The 20,865-nt window shown below is 39.9% G+C and overlaps 1 protein-coding gene across 4 annotated transcripts in view; it reads right to left on the bottom strand.

Annotated features, from left to right (window-relative positions):
- Positions 1–20,865, bottom strand: part of col21a1 (collagen, type XXI, alpha 1) — a 52,471-nt gene that overhangs the window by 19,592 nt on the left and 12,014 nt on the right. For all 4 annotated transcript variants that reach the window (XM_043234594.1, XM_043234597.1, XM_043234595.1 and 1 more), the window contains 8 exons: positions 16,301–16,363; positions 12,241–12,294; positions 12,100–12,153; positions 11,799–11,852; positions 9,913–9,966; positions 8,914–8,967; positions 8,764–8,817; positions 7,743–7,796 (listed from right to left, as the gene is read on the bottom strand). In XM_043234594.1, coding sequence (XP_043090529.1) covers positions 7,743–7,796; positions 8,764–8,817; positions 8,914–8,967; positions 9,913–9,966; positions 11,799–11,852; positions 12,100–12,153; positions 12,241–12,294; positions 16,301–16,363 — 441 coding nt within the window. The remainder of the gene's footprint in view (positions 1–7,742; positions 7,797–8,763; positions 8,818–8,913; positions 8,968–9,912; positions 9,967–11,798; positions 11,853–12,099; positions 12,154–12,240; positions 12,295–16,300; positions 16,364–20,865) is intronic.

Genomic DNA, 20,865 nt, shown 5'->3' with positions numbered 1-20,865 from the left:
GATACCCCCAGCGCCGGTCATCCAGGCATCACAGCCACTCTCCAGCTAGTTAACAACCGTTTCTGGTGGTCAACCATTCGTTCAGACACCATCCACTTCGTTCAACAGTGTGAAACATGCAATATCACCAAGACCTCCCACCAACGCCCAGCAGGACTCCTTCAACCACTACCCTTCCCGGAAAGACCTTGGTCGCACATAGCCATAGACTTCGTAACCGACCTACCAGTCTCCAACTCCTTCACCACGGTGCTCACAGTCATAGACCGGTTCTCTAAGTCATGCAGATTCATACCATTGCCCAAACTACCCACAGCCTGGGAAACCGCCGAGGTCCTCTTACAACAGGTATTCCGCTTTTACGGGTTACCCGAAGATATTGTGTCTGATCGTGGCCCACAGTTCACCTCGCGAGTCTGGCAAGCATTCTGCTCACAACTGAACATCAACATAAGTCTCACTTCAGGTTATCACCCTCAATCCAATGGCCAAGCCGAACGCCTGAATCAAGAGCTGTCACAATTCCTCCGGAGTTACTGCCACAATAACCAACAGGACTGGAGTCGTTACTTAGTTTGGGCTGAGTATGCTCAGAATTCTTTAAGGAAACAATCCACTGGGCTAACTCCCTTTCAATGCGTTCTGGGCTTTCAACCTCCACTATTTCCATGGTCTGGAGAACCTTCCGCACTACCCGCAGTCAACTCATGGCTTCAAAGGAGTGAGGAGGTCTGGAACGCCGCCCACGTTCATCTCAGAGGAGCAGTCAGAAGATTCCAGGCTCAGGCAGATCGTCATCGCCGAGATGCTCCCGAGTATGCACCTGGTGACTGGGTTTGGCTATCAACTCGAGACCTCCGCCTTCGTCTACCCTGCAAGAAACTGAGTCCAAGGTACGTGGGTCCCTTCAAAATCATTAAACAAGTTACACCAGTGTCCTACCGCCTTGACCTACCTGCTAATTACCGCATTGCCTCTACTTTCCATGTCTCACTGCTTAAACCCGCCGGTGGTCCGGGAGGAGAGAGGGACCAGGAAGAGGTTGCTACCAACGACGCCCCTCCCTTGATCATCGACGGCGAGGAGGCCTACCAGGTTTGAGAAATCCTGGACTCTCGACGCCGAGGCAGAGAATTACAATACCTCATCGACTGGGAAGGCTATGGACCCGAGGAGAGGTCTTGGATACCTGCTCGAGACATTCTCGACCCCGCTCTCACTGCCACCTTTCACCACGACCATCCCGACAAACCTGCTCCCAGACCCCGTGGAAGACCTCGGCGTCGAGTCACCCCTCGCTTCCAGAGCCGCTCGCAGGGGGGGGGCTCTGTCACGAACAGCACCTCTGTGGCTCTCTCCGACCACCACCGGAGGGAGCTCTCACCGGAATACTAATCGCTAAAAGACTACATTTCCCACAACCCCGTACCTTGGGCTGATTACAGCCACCAGGTGTTCCGCATCATCCAGCCTTTATAATGGACTCTCTCACGCTCGCTCATCGCGAAGTCTTGTTTGTGTTTACTGCAATTCTGAGCGTTTATTCCCGTGTTTGTTTTCCTGTTGCCGACCTGTGCCTTGTTTACTCTTGTGATTGATATCTGCCTGCCTTCTGACCTACTGCCTGTTATCGTTTACGTCTCTTGGATTTCCCTCGTGTATTATCGTTTGCTCCTGTTTGACCCTGCCTGCCCGACCACGATTAAAGCTCAGTCGCAAATGGATCCCCACGTCTCTGATGTATCATTACAGTCTTCTGGGAAGTCAAGGGAATTAAATTAGTATGGGTGTTTTTAGTATACATTTGTTCTTGTGACTATTATTATTATTGGCTGCTCCCTCAAACAGTGCCCTAATTAAGAGTCTTGTCTCTTCTGGTTCTGACTGCTATCTGATCAGAGAAAACACCTGAAATGGCCAAGTTTAAACAGGCCCTGAGATTGTCAGATAAGAGGGATAGCAATTAAAGGGAAGCAATAAAAGACATTTTAAGGTGTCTTTAAAAAAGAAAAAGAAAAAGAAAGGGCTGAAAAATCATGAATTCAGTCATTAGCAATAAGATTGGATAGTTTATAAATTTTCACCAATTGGTGGCACTGTTACACAAATGTGTTACACAAATGTTACACTGACGTGGTGTGGAGGTGACAGCGACATTCACAAACTTTGGTGTCAATATGTAACAGCTTTGCAAAGATATAGCCTCAAAACTGTTTGCCATCATGCACTTAAATTTGATAACGAGGTCTATTGACTCTATTAACACGAAATACATTGTTTTGCTGGAATGATCTGAAGATGATTTGGGTTATATTTGGTGAAAATTGGACTAATGTCCTGAAGGAGTTTGTTCATTAGATGCTATAGCTAACTAATGAGGAGAATAACAATGTGCAGTAAACAGTAAAACTGTTAGCACTAGTGTGTTCGTAATTAAGATTGAGATACATTAAAATAATATATTAAGATGCACCAATTTTCAATATCAAGCAGCAAAATGAACTGTTTTGTAGAGCTAAAAAAAGCTGGACGAGGATGAGATTGGAAGCTGGACCCATAGAATTTACAAATGGCTGCAGCCATTTTTTCATCAGGAAAAAGGTGGATACTAGAAATGTTACAGTGAAACAGTGAAACAGCACAGTCAATAAAATAGTGTTTAAACAAACTATCATTCTGTGATCATCAACAAGCCCCTAACTCTCTCAGGACATTCCTGAAGTACAGCCTCGCTCCCATATCAAAAATATTCTATTTCCTGTGGAAAGTGTGTTTTCACTACACTTTACTGGCTAGGCCTCCATGCAAACAACAAAAACAGTATATTCAATTGTATCACAAAATCTTAAACACAGACCATTGCACAGGCTGCATTTGCCGCTTTTAGAAAGCGTAACATTTTAGATCTTTGGAAAGTTAAGGTTAACTGCGGAACATGCCAAGATTTGTCATTTTATCATTTTAAAGCATCTCTGTGGTCATGCACATTTCCTCTTTCAATGCTTCCTCTTGATGATGTATGTGTGCTCCCATGTAATCTGCAAAAAACATTTGCTTCACTTCAAAGTTTTCCAGGAGTCTAAACTCTGCTTTCTATTTTTGTATCGGTGCGAAACGCAGTAAGCAACAACGAGTCTACTCAGGACTTTGTCAGCAACCAACAAATTACACAGAGCTTGAAAACTTTGTATTGTTATGTATTTACTATGCTATTTGCTATACTACTGCTATGAATCCCAAACATATTTCTCATATATCATAATGACCATATGCAATTAAGGCCATTTCTGCAAATGGCTAGTTAGCATAAAATACCTGTAAATGTGACATTGATAATAATAATGATAAAATGATTAAATGAAGTATGTTTTGCTAATCTTTTAAATAAATTTTAACTCGTATGAATCAGATCTTTACGTTGCAGCTGATGACTGCAGAAATTTATTCCTTCAGGAGCAGGGTCTGCTAAACTATGTTTCAGCAATGGTAAAAATATGAAATGTTCATCTGAAATCTTGAAATTTATAAATAAAAGGTCAACTACCCATATATTTAAAACAATTTCTGTTCTAATATAGAACTGGATGATTTGATAAATATCAGTTTTACTCAACCACTGTTTGTTCTGTTACTGTTAGAGACCTACAGCACTGATATAAAGAGAGATGTGCTCTTTATATCAGCGCTGTAGGTCTCTAAGAAACTGAGAAACGCCTGCCTTGATTTCATCTGCCAGGATTCTGCAGTGCCCTCTTAACATAGTCTTACTGAAGCAAAAGAAGTATCAACGCATAAATGTTTTAGACGACCATTGCCAAGTACAATATTTAGATGTCAGTACCACAAAAGTTGATGCTGCAAATTGTTATTGGCAGGCACTTCTTGAGCGGGACCTCAAACATTACCCACAGAGGAAAAATATAACATACAGTACAGTGCCTCCAAAACATATTTGGACATTTAAGACGCTGCTAAATATATATGGATGTCATTGCATTAAAAAAGTGCCGTATATTTGTTACGACATGTTCTAAATCTTTTCAGAGTTTCAAAGTAGGTTTAATATTTGGAAACTTCAGAAGTTAGTGGAACATGCATCGTTAACATGATAAACTACACCTGTGGTTACCCTATAGGAGACCGCATAGTTAAAATTGATTGCAAAAAAGCCCCAGAAAAGTAAAGCTAGTTCAAAAGAGAAGCCGTACAGTCAATCAGTCCTCTGTATCTACGAGTAAATCACCGAATGTCAAAAAATAAACTAGACTAAACATTGTCTGCATTTTTCAGTCAACAGTGATTGAGATAGTGACTAAGAGTCAATTTAGCCCAGATATATAGTGGTTCTCAATCACGTTCCTGGGCACCTGATTCCTATACACTTTATTCAGGTTACCAGATCTGAAGAGGGTGTATTAAGCCTTCTACACACTGCACGATTTTAGCAATCCTAGATTATCACTGAGTAGGAGTAAACGTGGATAGTGGCATAAAACACACTGTGTGATGATCGTGCTGGATTATTAATGCCGTCATAAAATGATTGTAGGCTCCTCACTGTATGATACAGGACCACTGATTAGGAGCCACGATTACAGAAATCGCCACGATTGTTTCACAATGCCAATGTTTCGTCCGGGACAGCTGAAAATCATGCATTGTGTCTCGGGGTTAAGACAAAGGACACGTGAAAACTGTATTGTGGGGCTCAAGGAACAATTGATTTTCAGTGATCTCTCATGCTTCATGTGCTTGACTCACCGTCGCTTCGCTGAAAGCATGTTTTCTGTGTTTTTCTCTCACGCACATGAAAAGAGACGGAAAATTACATTCCGTTTGTTTCTGTATAATGACTGAATGTGTTTGGAATTACTCATTATTTTAGCCTGTCATGTAAAACAAAGCCTTTACTAAGAAGAAGCGACAGGTGGTTTCTTTCAGCAATGGGTGGAGCTAATGCTTGCCACAGTCTAACTAATTTATGCAAGTCAGTTCAACATAAAGCAGAGAAACAGACTGATGTTTATGAACTTTTATTATTACACTTAATAACAAATAATGCTTTAAGCATTCATTTATTGTTCCTTTTTTGTATGCTTTATGTTATATGTCTGATAACTTATTTCTGAATGCAATGACATTAATTTAAATATTTAAACGTAACAATATCCAATAAGGTTCAGGTCAGTAATATAAGGTATCATGAACTAAAAAATAAGCTTTACCAATTACTTTGTATGTCAGCCATTGTGTGTGTATATATAACAATATAGACATAACAATCATAAACATACAAACTAATGGTAGTAATCATTTAAATCGCCTCCTGAGAGGTTGAGCCTGAAAGTAACAGTTGGTCCAGTGGTTTATGAATGAACAGCAAAATAAACAATGTTTTACAATTTTAGCATATCCAACAAAGCCACTTTGGTGCGTTTTCCACGATAAGCGGAAACAGATGTTTGGTCTGAGTTTGCTCCGCAGGGACCAGTAAAAGAACATGGAAACTTGTAGCAAAAAGTGCCTTCCATTTCTTTGAGGACATAAATTCTCACCTCACTGAAAATGATCTTGATAGAGGCGAAAACTAAACTTGGCTAACATGCTGTGAGTGTTTGATGTGTGTGTGTGTGTGTGTGTGTGTACGTGTGTTGTATGTCATTATATATAAATGCTAATAAAGCAATAAATAAACAAAACTCAATAATTTAACCCAAATTTAACAATCAGAATAGAACCACGCTTAGCCTCTGTAGGTACAGTAGTGGCATTAAATTTTCTAAGCATATTGCAGAGTTGTGCTTTAAGTGTAAAATATGTAAATGGTTTCATTTGTGATGATGCAAATCTCATACTCATTATTCCAAAGCTTTAATTGAGTCAGCCAATGTGGGAAATGTTGCTATATTATTAAACATTACCATGTGGGCCTTTGTGAAAATGGCCAGGGTGGAAATGCTGTCTTCTGCATCCAAGGAGTATATTATCAAAATGGCTAAATGTTGTTTACCAACTTGTTTGCTGGTTGTGATGTCCACAGAATTATTGTAAAGAATCGTTAGACACGCGCAGAAGCACTGGTCCAAAAAAACACTAGTGAGTGCCGTCAGCTGAAAGCAGTTGTCAAGGATCTCTGGTTTATCTCACACTGCAAGGTGAGTATAGAAGATCTGCTTGGAAAATCTAATCATCTAATTTTACAATAACAATCTCAAACACATGCTACGAAGGTGCACAGGAAGCTTAGTAAATTACCCACAGAGAATGGCTGCTATAAAAAAAAAAAAAAAAAAATTATATATGGTCAATGGTCTAAATGGTCAAGCCAAAAAAGAAGACTTGGTTTCAGTAACTGCAGCTGTGTTGATGCATAACAGTCTATTTCTAAGAAATTTGGTGAATTCTGAGTTTGCTCTGACAACCTGGCACTGAATCAGCAAGTATGTGTTGTTATTAGTTTAAGTATTTGCTATTGACTGTTCAAATATGGACTTTTTGCTCATGAGCCACATGCCATTGAAATGAAATGAAAATAACTCATCGTGTGTGTGCACATGTGAGAGCAAGATGGTCACATCACAGTCAATCGCAGCCTGTGTACTGCAAATACATAGTCTATCAAAGCAACTCTGTTCCTCTTTCAGGCTTGAACCGATGGTAAAACTAAGGACATTATTACTCTTTGCATTTATTTAAAAAAAACTGAACTCACGATTAAGGTAAGGGGCGTTACATTCCCAGTGCATGCTTGTTCGTCCAATTATAATGCACAAGCAGACTGTGCTTGTTGAAGGAGGGTCTTTGTAAAACGATGCATTTGAGAGATGCGGGGCATAGAGGGGTTACAATAACGTACAGCATCTGAAAACTGCTGTGTTCTTCGAACGTTAAAGCAAGTTGACATATTCTGTTACACCAAATATGCTAAAATAAACCTTTAAAATAGCATCGGTCAGGATCCTGCCCTGACAGTCTTGTCTTTGTTTGTGTTGTGTATGAGCATGTGGCTTTGGCCGTTTCTCAAACGGAAGGCTGCATCCTCCAGAGGTTGCAATTGTAGGCTGCATATGTCATCAAGATCCTAGACTTTTAACAGTTTTAAATTTGACCATTATTCTTGATCAAGTGTAAAGTGTTGTATTGACCAATATAATGCTTAGTTAACTGAAATAAATCAGGCTTGATAGCGTATGCAGCCTACAAATACATCCTCTGAAAAATGCTGCCATTTGTTTGAGAAACGGCCTTTGTCTTTCTTTGTATGTGCCATGTGCTCCTCTTGTACCAAATCATCTACAATTTGAGACGATGTATTGTGTAGATTCGGCCTGTTTGCTGTCTATCCCACAACCAGTTAGATGGCTCTAGTTAGCTGGCTTTCATTAAAACTGAAGAGTTCTATGAAGACAGCTATAAAAATCAGTGACTCCTAGACCAATTTCTCTAAAAATGATTTTAGTACTAGTCTGCTGAACTGCATTGCTGAGTCACCTGCAGTTTTTCTCAGGCTACATTGAAATGTTCTTCTCCCCAGTCCAGGTGCAAAGACTTAACCATCAACAAGACTTCAAATCATGTCATCATTCAGCCAAACTGGAGTGTTGTATTAGATGAAGCAAAAAAGGAGTATCCCTCACGAGTTTCTCTGCTTAAATGCTGTCAGGCATTATTCAACAGCTTGCTCTTCAATGCAGTCCACCCACTAAAACACCTGGCAAAGATCTGTTTTAAGATATACTCACAGGATGTCCCTCTCTTCCATCCACTCCAGGAATTCCAGGCGGTCCTGGATCTCCCTGAAGAGACAAAAAACATAGTCAGAATAAAAGTGCACCACATACATATCACTTCAGATCCTAATCTTTTTGTTTTATAATGGCATGCTACTGAATCTGCTGGCAGTAACATTAAGGCAGCAACAATGTGCTTCTTGGTTTCTCATGACTTGATACACTGGGCAAACTTTTGAGCAATTTTGCAGGGAAACTTTTTTTAACAACTTTGCTTGGGCACTTTCCCACTGAAAATGGGTAACACATTTCTATCTGGATATATTAGATCAGTCGTGGGCCCTTAGTCTCACCTGGTTACCCATTGAAAGCAACATTTTCCAAAGTTGCCCGGCAACATTACTCAAAATTCTGCCTTAACTATAATTATCTGCCTTATTATTAGCCTTAAAGAATTTTTTTAACAACATTCTTGATGTCTTTTAAAAAAGTGGTATGATCAAGCTGCAATAAATCTTAAACGGTGTTGTGTTTTATTTTTATCCTCTACATGCAATTAGCATGTCAAATTTGACAATATAATGATTACTGAACATCGAATGACTTGGTGGTAAGTTGCCCTTCATTGCTGTTCTCTGACTTGAAGAAATAAAGGTGAACTTTAAGGGAGTAGTGTTTGTGTAAAGATCTGAAACTAATCAAATAATCCAGGATTTATCATATAGGCAACCACCAAGATGTTGAGGAACAGCTTGGTTTAATAAAAACCATCTGTAAGCCTGGAAAAAAGACAGCGTAGATCAGCATGAAAGAGGAAACGATGGTGCAAACCTTTTTATGGCTTTCCATAAGGATATTCTGTACTAGCATATTTTTTCATGCAATTCTGTCAAATAATACTGCATCTTGGAATCCTGTGTAGCCTCCTTAAAGCGGTCTTGCCAAATATTCTCAGTGGACCATGTTCACAGTTCAAGGAAGCCATTAAACATGTTCAGTCTTTTACGGTGAGAAGAACTGTATCAGTACAGACCTTTAGACCAATTCCTCCAGGAATTCCATCTTTTCCATCCCTGCCAGGTGCTCCCTTGATACACACACACACAATACACAATGGCATTAAAGTATAATAACTGACCTCTCACAAAAACAAATGGGAGAAATGATTAAGTGGTAAACATACAGGCTCTCCTGGATATCCAGGTGGACCAGCAGGGCCCCTACTTCCTTTTTCTCCCTAAAATAGACAGCATGTCTGTTAATGCAATATAGAGTATTTGAACATAACAAACAAACGAGGTTGCATTGCTGTTCAAGCCATCAACAGATTTGATTTGTGAAAGTTATTGTTTTATTTATCCATACCAGCATCTCCCTAAGCACAAAGTACATCATGTATCATTCCAACATTATATCAGTACTTTTCAGCACAGGGACTTATTCAATAACCAAGATCATGCACCAAAAAAAAAAACCTCCATGCAGCTGTTCATTAGCTATAATCTCAGGGGGATTGTAGATTTAAAGTGGGATAAAAACACATCCAGTGAAGAGCTGAGGTATGCAGTCACTGTTTTACAAGAACAGTCTTAGAACAATACTAGCATTATTGGTCAGGTGATGGCAAAGAGAAGCAGAGACTACATTTATTCTGAATGACTAGACCTAAATTTTGAAATGCACTAAATTTTCAAGTCAAGAGGAATAAAAACTAACAGAACACCCATCTTTGAGAAGAGACAGAGCTGGAAATAAAAAAAAAAGATACTAGTTAAAAGTATAATTGAAAATTCTGTCATTAACCTTGTGTTAGACCTTTGTTCATCTTCAAAACACAAATTTAATGAATTGATGAATTTGATGAAAGTTATCTGACCCTCCCATAGATAACAAATAACATTAAAGGATTAATGATCAAAGCGATAATAATAATCCATGTCACATCAGTGGTTCAACCGTAATTTTACAAAGTTTAGAGAATAATCTCAATGATCCCACATTTCTGAGCTTTGATTGAGATCCTACAGATCTGTGCTGTCTATGGGAACTTTCAGGATTCATCAAAAAGATCTTAATTGAAGAAAAACTGAAGTCTTATGGGTCTGTAAAGACAATTAAGACATAATTTTCATTTTGGGGGGAACTATCCCTTTAAAAAAAATTAAGAGGAAAGTGTCCATACCATTTGTCCATCTTTGCCTGACAATCCTTGTGTTCCTTGATTACCAGCAGACCCCTAGAGAGAAAATGAGAAAGTAATGATTAACACTAATTTAACTGAAAATATTTTATATTTTATGCTATAATATATAATGAAAATAAACTACATTGTTCCAGTTCAAACTGGTATACAAATTGGTTGAGGTGTCTTTTTTAGGCACAGGGGGGGTGTGGCGTAGTTGGAAACGTCACAGAAACTGCAAACAGCGCGTGGGTATTTTACAGTTTCCCGTTAAAAATAGAAACTAACAACAAGAAAATGATAGCGCCTTATTTACATATTGCGTTTTGAAAAGCATTTTTCATCGGAAATCCTTGACTATTTCTGTTATACTTGGCGCGAACTGATAATAGTGGCTTATGGACCAATTATCCCCTTACGTCACACAGACTTCACGCTGTTTCAGCTGCGCATGTCTGTTGCAAAAGTCGAGTAGTGCGATGCCAGAATAATAAATCTCTAAACAGTCTAGTCTACAATAAACCGTAATAATATGTATTATATATATATATATATATATATATATATATATATATATATATATATATATATATATATATATATATATATATTAGAAAAACAAGTAAGCTGTCCTGGAAGTCTTGGTGATCCCACGAAATTCTCCACAAAGAAATCGGATCCCGCTAAAGTCATCTTGCCTTTCCCAGCACTTGACAAAATCTTTGCTCTCGTGAATTTATATTAAGGTCTGTTTGCAGTTTTTAATGATAGTTAGAAGTTTCTGAATCGGTTGATTTGAGATCCAGCAGGTGTTTCTGCACCTAAAGTAAACCCAGAGATGATTGAAACTAGTATGTAAGCAAACCTTCGGGTGTTTTTTTCCTCACACATTAAAAATTTCCTCAAGACATAGTGTCACTAAAGTTATTAATTGTAGAACTTATTATGTTATGAAAATGAGAGAACTGTGGCCATGTCCATGTAATTCTCTCCTGTGTTTTATGCAAAGTGGTCTACAAGAAACCTCAATAATGATGAATGTCCTTTAATCAATACTATTTTTCTAGGCTTAGCAAAGAAGAATCCAGCATTGTCCAAGAGCACTACAGACGTTGATGGCCTGGTACTTTTTGTAAACATGCAAACTCATTCATAACGCTATGAAAAGGTAAGGATCAAATAAGCATTTTTATTAAGAACTAGTTCACATTTTGTGACATACAAATTAGGCATTTGCAAGCTGTTAAAAAATAGTAATGTAATGGTATTCTTGATATTTGCTTTAATAAGAAACCCTTCTAATCAGTTGTTAATTTGATAGCTAATGGACTAAGGTTTAAATGCAAAAGTTGCATGTAAGATCCATGTTAACATGATATTAACATGTAAGACGTATAAGTGGAGTATCTCAAGATTGTGGCAGGTCCACATGAAATAAGCACCCACAGATTTCTACCGTATACATTTCTGATTATTGCTTATTTTGGCTAATTTGATAATCCTTGAATTGGAATTAAAATGTAGTACTGTCATCATATTCATTTTACACATTTTAAATCCATTACACATGATTCCCCCAAAATATTCCACCAAACATTTCCACCAAGTTAAAGCAAAAACCTATATGTGCCTGATTAATGACAATTTAAAAAATGGCACAGGCATCTTGGTACAGAAAAAGTATATGTATGTATATATATATATATATATATATATATATATATATATATATATATATATATATATATATATATATATATATATATATATATATGATGTTCCTATGTATAGTCAGTTATGTTTGATATTTTGCTGTCAACGATAAAATAGCAATGGCCAAATAAATGATTCCACCTACAATATTTATTAAACATCTTTTAACTGACCTTTTCACCTGGTTTGCCAGGAGGCCCAGGTAATCCGGGGATACCGCTGTCACCCTAAAGACAAACACACACACACTGAAAAAAAATCATTTCAGTAAATTCAGTGAAATAATTCCTATATAATCTACTGATATTCTAAATAATCTCTACCCAAACTTAAATATACTAAGCAAAATCTAATAAAAACCAATCAAGTAAAACCAAAAAAGTATTGACTCCAGCCAATTAAAAACCTTGAAATACGTATCTGAGTTGCCATAAATAAAATAGTACATTGAGGAATAAAATTATAGCTTCTTACTGCTTCCCCAGGGCTTCCCTTTTCCCCCTTATGCCCATCAGCTCCACGTGGCCCCTGCTCAGACAGAGGAAAAACAGTGGCATGATCAAGTATCTCGTGAGATTTTAAAGGGTATGTCCATATTAACTTGTGCATTCATACCTGTATGCCGGGAGTGCCTTGAAAGCCGGGACTTCCTCTAAAACCTGGGACACCCTTCAAAAAAAGAAAGAGTCTTATATTAGTTTGACATACAGTCCCGCAAATGAACACAACTCAAAAAGTTACATTATAATTTCCCCACGTTTCACAGGGATCATATCATGAAAAAATGTAATTTCCCTTATTCATTAGAGCAAAAAAGTAAGAAAAAAAGTAAGAAAAAAAAGAAAAAGTAAGTAAGAAAAAAAAAAGTAGTGTAAATTATACAGCAGGGCCGTGGTTTAAGTGGTGCAGTCGAATGGATTTGCTGTCAGTAGGGTGTTATCAAATGTTTGCTTACCAGTGTTTCAGAATAACCAAAGTTTGACGAAAGTAAAAATTGGAAAATGTAAATCAGCTTAACTGAGTAACTGATCTGAGTTGTATTTTTCCCAAGCAGCAATGTATTTCTCTGCTGTTTTGCTTACTTTTTAGATGTTTGATTCAGTCTCTTGTTCCTTCTTACATCATACTTGGCACTTATAATGCATTTTTTCTGAATTTGAATATTGTCAAGTTGTGCCGAAGTTTCTGTGTCCAAGGACTCTTATTCTGGTATCATTTTTTGGTATACATGTTCTTTTCCTGCTGCCTTTTTGTTTCAAAGTGTATTCCTATTGGTTTCTCATTTCGTTCACCTGTTTCTAATTTAGTTATTGTTTACCCTGTGTTTATTCAGACCCATGTTCTGCATTTGTTCATTCTTGTCGAGATATGTTTCGTTTTGTTATTTTCCGGCATTTTCCTTGTGCCTTGGTTTGGTGTTTTGTTTAGTATCTACTGCATGTGTGTATATGGTGTGTAATAACAGATAGATTTAGTGTTATCTTGCTTGTTTTGCTCAAGAGCATGATTTATTTAGGTTCAAATCAAACTAACCAGAAATCATAGAATTGTGCTTCTAATGGAGGAACTTATAATTACGGTTCCTTATCGATTCTTTTGGAAAAAAATAAAGCCCTGGCTCTTAAAAGGAAAGTTCACCCAAAAATTAAAGCACTATCTGCATTTACTCACCCTCATGTTGTTCCAAACCCATATGAGATTCTTTCTTCTGTTGAACACAAAAGAGTATAATGATCGATATGAAGCAAGAATGTTGCTGGTAGCCATCGAATAGAATTTTCTCTACTGCGGAAGTGGCTACCAGCAAATGGTCGGTTACCAACGTTATTCAAAATATCTTCTTTTGTGTTTCACAGAAGTTCATACAAGTTTTGAATTGGATGACACTGATGGTATAGCAGAATAGGATACAGCTCTGTCTGAATCAGCGGAAGCTAGCATGAAATACTGAACCTACAGGAAATCATTCAGATCTGTTGTTGATATGAAAAGGACCCATTTCTAATAACCACTTTTTATTATTAAGTTCTCCTATGGAGTCTGTTGGAATGTCTTCATAAAAATTATAATAGGTATGTTTGTATTAGCAACCAACATTTTAGCGCCGAATGATAATAGAGTTTTCGGAAGTATTGTAAAATTTATCTTGAAAATGATATTGTTTTTTGACACAAAGACAAGGAATAAATCTCAAAAATATGAGCAAGTTCATGATTTGTCCTGAGTATGCTCTTTATTATTAGTGTGTGCAATCTGAACACGCCTACATAAAAGATTTGTGCAGTCTCCAGCTGGACGATGACACTTATGCCTTTGTTTTGGAGACATAAAATAACCCCCACTGTTTTTTTGAAATTCAGATTTTTTTTGTAAATCAGAAATATTGTTGACATGTGAGAATGTTGCACAATTCTCTGCTTTTTATGAGATTACTGTATACAGTTGCCAAGCCTCAAAGGGCACTATATTCATAAGATTCTCCTCAATAGACTTCTTTTATTTAAACAGTGGCAGTGACTTTAGACATTTGCACGAAAGAAAGTGAGAGATTTTTAATTGTTCAGCAAATTATTTTCTTATATTAAATTCATTTTCTCATTATTTACAAAATACTAATTATTATAGATAAAGACTGAATATGGGTAAAACATATCCTTTGATCATTTATACATTTGTTGATAAAGTTAAAAAAAAAGAGGTTAAGAGTTACTTCTTCCTTACTGGTGTTTGCTACCAAAAGTCATAGTTTCACATATCTTAACGATGTTTAGAACTAGGCAGTTTATACAGAGATGTTAACTTTAACATTATTAACAGTAACAGTTATCTGTGAAAGCTATAAGTATAATACAGTTAAATGAAATTAAACATGCTTTGCTTCACTGAAAAAAACATCTGTTTATGGTTCAGTTAAGCAGGCATGTGTGCATAATGTAGACACACATGTATAAAGACATGAAGACATGAAGTATGGCATCCAGGTGTTGCAATATTGCACATTCACCAAACTTTCAGAGCTCTTTTGTGGGTTATTCATCATTCATGCTCGACAACTTTTTCTCATGCTTAGAAATACTGCAGCTGCAGACAAAATTGCAACCCCACAAACGCCCACAAACCCATTTACAGCTCCTCCGTGCTTTATCTAGTTTCACTCCCTTGGGCAAGATGTATAGCACTATTATGGAAACAATGACTGTGTTCTCCTCCAATGTTTTAATAGCTTTTACTGTTCAAACTTGTGTAACTGAGCTCCTACTGGAAATGGATACTTAAAGTTCAACATTCAGTGTTACGCTGACACTAACGTTTGGGGACTCATTTGGGAACCCCAATCACCTCAGAGTAGTACGAAAAAGGCCAATGAATATTGGCAATTGGAACAGGCCTTCCTAAACACTCCGTTGTACTCATGGGTATATAATAAGTGGGTGTGCATCCAATCATTCAGATTTTTGCCTCAGAGTTGAGTAGTTGCTTTTGAGCAATCACTCCCATCACCTCTAAGCAGGAAAAAAGCAGAAACCCTTGTGTTGCTAGTAATTCTAATGATGCATATAGTAGTGTTTTGCTGGTAACATGGGCAGTGAACACCTTTTTAAAGATGGTCTTTATCCGTGCAGTCTTGGATGCTGATTGTTTGCTTCAGGCAATCGTGATTGCTGTCACTGGGCTGTAAGCATGCTGAGATAGTGTTTATGGATGATTTATGCTCTTGTTATGAGAGCATAACCAAAGTGACTCGGCAGCCATCTATAAAACACCTCTCGGGCATCCAAGTGCAGCATCTATCTCTTTGTATTGGGAAACATCAAAGTCTCCAAAACTGTTCACTAAGCTTATGGTTAAATTTCATATTTGAGATCCAGCTTGTACAAGGCTCCTCATTTAGTGATAAACATATTCCATTTCCGCCTTTCGGCACACAGAACTGTGTCAACGACTACACATTATTGTCGTGGGAAGAATTCTAAATCTAGGGAGAATTTTTACCGGTATATCGCAAACAATAAGATATCAACCATTTATAGTGTCAGCTACCACCTCATGGTATGTATTGTTCTTTTGATCTTGGTTTTGGTATGAAAGATTATCTGGCTTACAATGAGTTGGTTCATTTAGGAAACCAGTTGTATCTTGAGCTTGCTGACATCTACATTGCCTACTCTCGTAACACATTGCCTACTCTTGCACTTTTCCATATTCCATATTCCATATACTTTTCCGCAAGTGTTCCATATTCTAATGTTTACCAACAATTATAAACAAAACACCCACCCATGCCATTGTGAAGCTAGGGAGAGCAAGAATATTTTTTATATAACTAATTAGATTCATCAGAAAGAAGAATATAATTTAAACCTATAATAACTTTGGGTAATTTTTGGGTAAACTAACCCTTTTATCATGTTCATGTCTTAAACTGACAGCCCTAATTATTCTATGTAATTAAAAAAACTATGAAAAAGCAACAGTATGGACATTTTAAAAATTATTACCAAACATTCTTACATTCTGAAAGAATAAAAATTGTTATTGTATGGTGAATGCCGTGGAACGTTCTATCCTTACACACTTGTGGGGAAGATAATGCATGTTGCAGTCCTCAGTACTGCATTGAACACAACATGTGTTCAGGTTAATTTTAGGTTGTATTAAACTGTGTAGTACTCACAGGCTTACCATCAGCACCTGCTGGGCCAGGTTGACCCGGATCTCCTGTTCTCCCCTGTTCTCCCTAGAGAATGTACAAATGATGTATTGTAAATAGTACATAATAGACATAATGTCAATGCAAAATTATGATTAATTACCAACAGATATCCATCATTGTATCTTTGCCAGTGGGTAAAATTGATATTTACACATATACAAGGTTGCACTATAATATACTGCAAGTTTCAGAACTCAAAAGTAACTTAACAGTTTAACATACAAATCATTTTCTACCCCTTTAAAACACCAGGATTTGAAATCGTCTCGGGTTACTTGACTGTAACCCTGTTCCCTGAAAAAGCGGGAATGAGATGCTGCGCTGAATGCGCTAATGAGAACGTCTTTTGTTCGACCGGTTGTTGAAGCATGTGTGTCAAACACGCCAAAGTTTGGCTTAAATAACCTCGGTCAGGTGACGTCACCCGATCACGAACACCTGGAGGTTATAAATAGATGTAACGCGGGAACATCAGGTCAAATTTTTGTCTGAAAGGACATCCAGTCACGCCCACAGTGTGGCATTGAGGCGGCATCTCGTTCCCGCTTTTTCAGGGAACAGGGTTACAGTCAAGTAACCCGAGACGTTCCCTATCAAAAGCTACTCTCGATGCTGTGCTGAATGCGCTAATGGGAACGAGAATACCAACGCCGCCGCACTAGGAGTGTCTGGACCCCCAGCGTTGTGTAGTGCAGTGGACGTAGATCTGGAGAGCACGTACTGGACACAGTAAGTGAAGTTTCTCCTGCTCCGGTGTCATGAATGGCAGAGGGCAGAAGGCTTCAAGGGCAACCGGATTTACAGTCGAGAATGGAACTTTCGGAAGATAACTAGGGTGAGGATGCAAAATAGCTTTTACCAGCCCAGGGGCAAAATCTAGGCAGGATGGCGAGACTGACAGAGCCTGCAAATCCCCAATTCTCTTCAGAGAAGTAATAGCTGTTAGAAAAACCATCTTTAGGGTCAGAAACCTGACAGGCGCTGACTCTAGTGGTTCGAAAGGGTGTCCACCAAGCCCTCAAGCACTATAGCTAGATCCCATGAAGGAACTGTCGCCCCTAGTGGGCGGCCTCAACCTCTTAGCTCCTCGAATGAAGCGAACAACTAGAGGGTGTTTCCCTACGGAAGCCCCTTCAATCAGAACATGGCAAGCCGAAATGGCGGCCACGTAAGTTCTGAGAGATGTGTGCCTGAGGACATTTTCTCTTGCAGAAACTCTAGCACTGAAACAATCTGGCAGTGAACTGGGTCTGCATGGTGTGTTGTACACCAACTTTCAAAGATGCGCCATTTGTGGCATATGCTCTTCTAGTGGAGGGAGCCCTAGCGCTAAGAATAGTCTCTATTACATTGGCTGAAAGGTCAGCATCACTTAATTGGTCCCTCTCAGGGGCCAGATGTGAAGATTCCAGAGCTCGGGACGGGGATGAAATATTGTCCCCTGTGCCTGAGAGAGAAGGTCTCTCCTCACCAGAATCGCCCACGGTGAGCCGTCGAGGAGAGATATTAGATCTGAGAACCATATTCTGGTTGGCCAACGGGGCGCTATGAGTAAGAGGCGAGACCCCTGTTGACAGACCTTGGCTAGGACTCCGGGGAGCAGAGCAATCGGAGGAAATGCATAAAGACGCATTCTGGGCCACACATGGGCCATCGCGTCCAGACCCAGGGGAGCTGGATGAGTCAGAGAGAAGTAGAGGGGACATTGTGCTGTCTCCTGTGAAGCAAAGAGGTCCACCTCCACTTCGTAAAATCTTTCCCAGATTTGACTGACTACTTCGGGGTGGAGTTTCCATTCCCCATGTGTCACAGCTTGTCTGGACAGCAAGTCTGCTCCCCTGTTCATGTGCCCGGGAATATAAATCGCCCTGAGGGACAGGAACTTGTCCTGTGCCCAAAGCAGAACCTGCTGCGCTAGCTCGTTCAAGCGGTGCGACCGCAGTCCGCCCTGGCGATTTATGTAAGAGACTACTGCCGTGTTGTCCACCCGCACTAGGACATGGTAGCCTCTCAACTGCTGGACGCCCTCGACACGTAACCCTTATTTGCCTCTGGGGATTGGCCCTTGGATGAAATCCCCTGGCTCTGAGCCACAACTGAAACGATCTCATGTGCAGGAGGCCCAAAGGTATCACTGTGGAAGCAGCTGCCATGAGACCTAGAACTCTCTGAAAGTGATGAGTGACTTTCTGGCCTAGCTTGATGCTCTTTAGGGTGTTCAGAATGGATTCGAGGCGTGCAGGAGACAGCTGTGCCTGCATCGTGGTTGAACCCCATACGACCCCCAAATATGTTGTCCTCTGAACAGGGGAGAGAACGCTTTTCTTGGCGTTGAGTCTCAACCCCAGCGATCCGAGATGAGCTAGGACGACATCCCGATGTCGAAGCGCAAGCTCTTGAGACTGAGCCAGAATCAGCCAGTCGTCTACGTAATTTAGAATGCGGATGCCCTGGAGTCGTAAAGGAGCCAGAGCTGCATCCATGCATTTTGTGTATGTGCGGGGTGACATTGCTAGGCCGAAAGGAAGAACCCGATACTGGTAAGCTTCGCCCCCGAAAGCGAACCTCAGGAACTTCCTGTGTTGTGGCAATATTTCTATGTGAAAATATGCGTCCTTTAGATCGATTGTCACAAACCAATCGCCCGGTTGGATTTGAGAAACAATCATTTTTATTGTTAACATCTTGAACTTGTATGTTCTGAGGTGATGGTTCAATCCTCGAAGATCTAAAATCAGACGCAGCCCCCCATCTTTCTTGGGAACGAGAAAATACCGGCTGTAATAGCCTGACTGTCTGTCTGGTAGGGGAACACGTTCTATGGCCCCTTTGTCTAGCAGAGTTTGCAACTCCTGTATCAACAAATGCGCCCATTCCGGTTTCACGGAAGTGAAAATCACGCCGTTGAAACGCGGAGGACGATATGCGAACTGAATCCTGTAGCCTCTTTCTATGGTCTTTTGGACCCATGGGGAGATATTTGGCAGTAGCTTCCACGCTGCCAGCTTCTCTGAAAGGGGCACTAATTTTGACACTTTGTTTTGTTGGGGGGTTGTTAGATGTTCGGCGTCCTGAAACGTGGCAGGAGGCAACCGAACATCCAACGTTTCGTTGGAAACCGTTGCTCCCCGAAACACCAGTGGTGGCGGAGATTGAACAATGGCTCCCTGAGGGTGCCGGGAAGGAGCCTTTATTCTCTGTTGGCACCGTGGCACCCCCACGGTCCTGAGCGCACCAGCCTGACCCACTGCCTGAAAAGCTTTCCCCACCAGCGAAGATGTCATACGGCACGGCTTGGTTGGGAGGGTAGGCTTTTTCAGGGACGATGAAGTCCCAGGGGAGAGATAGCCCTCAAGCGTCTCTTCCACCTGGGGCATCATCGAGTAGCCCTGTGCCTTCGCATCCACGATAGTCGAATAAATCGACGTCGATGGCACGAAGACACGGGACGAATAAGGCTCCTCGTGGAGATCGCCAAAGAAGGGAGAGACCGTCGCTGAGGCCCCTCCTCCCGGCCACCCGACAGAAATCTGTTGTCTAGTTTCGAGCGCTTGGGGGTCTCTCGCTCCTGGGGCCAGTCTAGATTTAATCTTTCGACTGCGTGAGTTACCACCTCGAGTAGCTCCTCATACGATTTATTGTCGCGGGAGGAGCACTCTGTGGTGGCACTTTCTGCTTCCCCAGAAGCAAGAGATGAAGTCTCCTCGGTCCGTTCAGAAGAAGCGCCGGGCGCGATAGAAAACGGACGCGAGGGCTTCGCGATCCGGCGAGAGCGCGAGAGAAAGGGGCTGGTCCGTCTCACGCGCCTCAGCCGGATCGGCACGCGATCCACTCGATCCTCCTTTAAAAAAGGCGAGGCGAGCGCGAAGCACCTTGATAGAAAACAAATCACAGTGCTCGCACTCGCCGAGAGCCCGAGGATCGCGTGCTCTTCCCCAAGCACTCAAAACAAAAGGTATGATGATCGCCATCGGAGAGCTGCCTTTTTATATATATATATATATATATATATATATATATATATATATATATATATATATATATATATATATATATATATATATATATATATAGGATGTTCCCGCGTCACATCTATTTAAACCCTCCAGGTGTTCGTGATCGGGTGACGTCACCTGACCGAGGTTATATAAGCCAAACTTTGGCGTGTTTGACACACGTGCTTCAACAACCGGTCGAACAAAAGACGTTCTCATTAGCGCATTCAGCGCAGCATCGAGAGTAGCTTTTTATAGGGAACAGTCACAATGTTCCCCTCTACGTGCTTTTAAATATGCATCCTCGCTGTATGTTATCATGTGTTCTGAACAAATTACGTTTGTCCATTAATCACAAAAGCAATACTGCTGTTGGATAAACAGTCAAGTAAGATCATCAAAATCAGACACTGTTCTCTCAGTGGATGTAAACATGTTTATTATATAAGAATGTTTATGGCCTGTTGTTTGAGAAAATTATAATAATTATACTGAATAAAGGGTGTATAATAAGTGGAAGTGTATAAATTA

This window comes from Puntigrus tetrazona, unplaced genomic scaffold (assembly GCF_018831695.1).
Source record: "Puntigrus tetrazona isolate hp1 unplaced genomic scaffold, ASM1883169v1 S000001170, whole genome shotgun sequence".
Lineage (NCBI taxonomy): Eukaryota > Metazoa > Chordata > Actinopteri > Cypriniformes > Cyprinidae > Puntigrus > Puntigrus tetrazona.
Note: the sequence above shows the minus strand (reverse complement) of the source record. Positions and strands in the feature narration are given on the sequence as shown.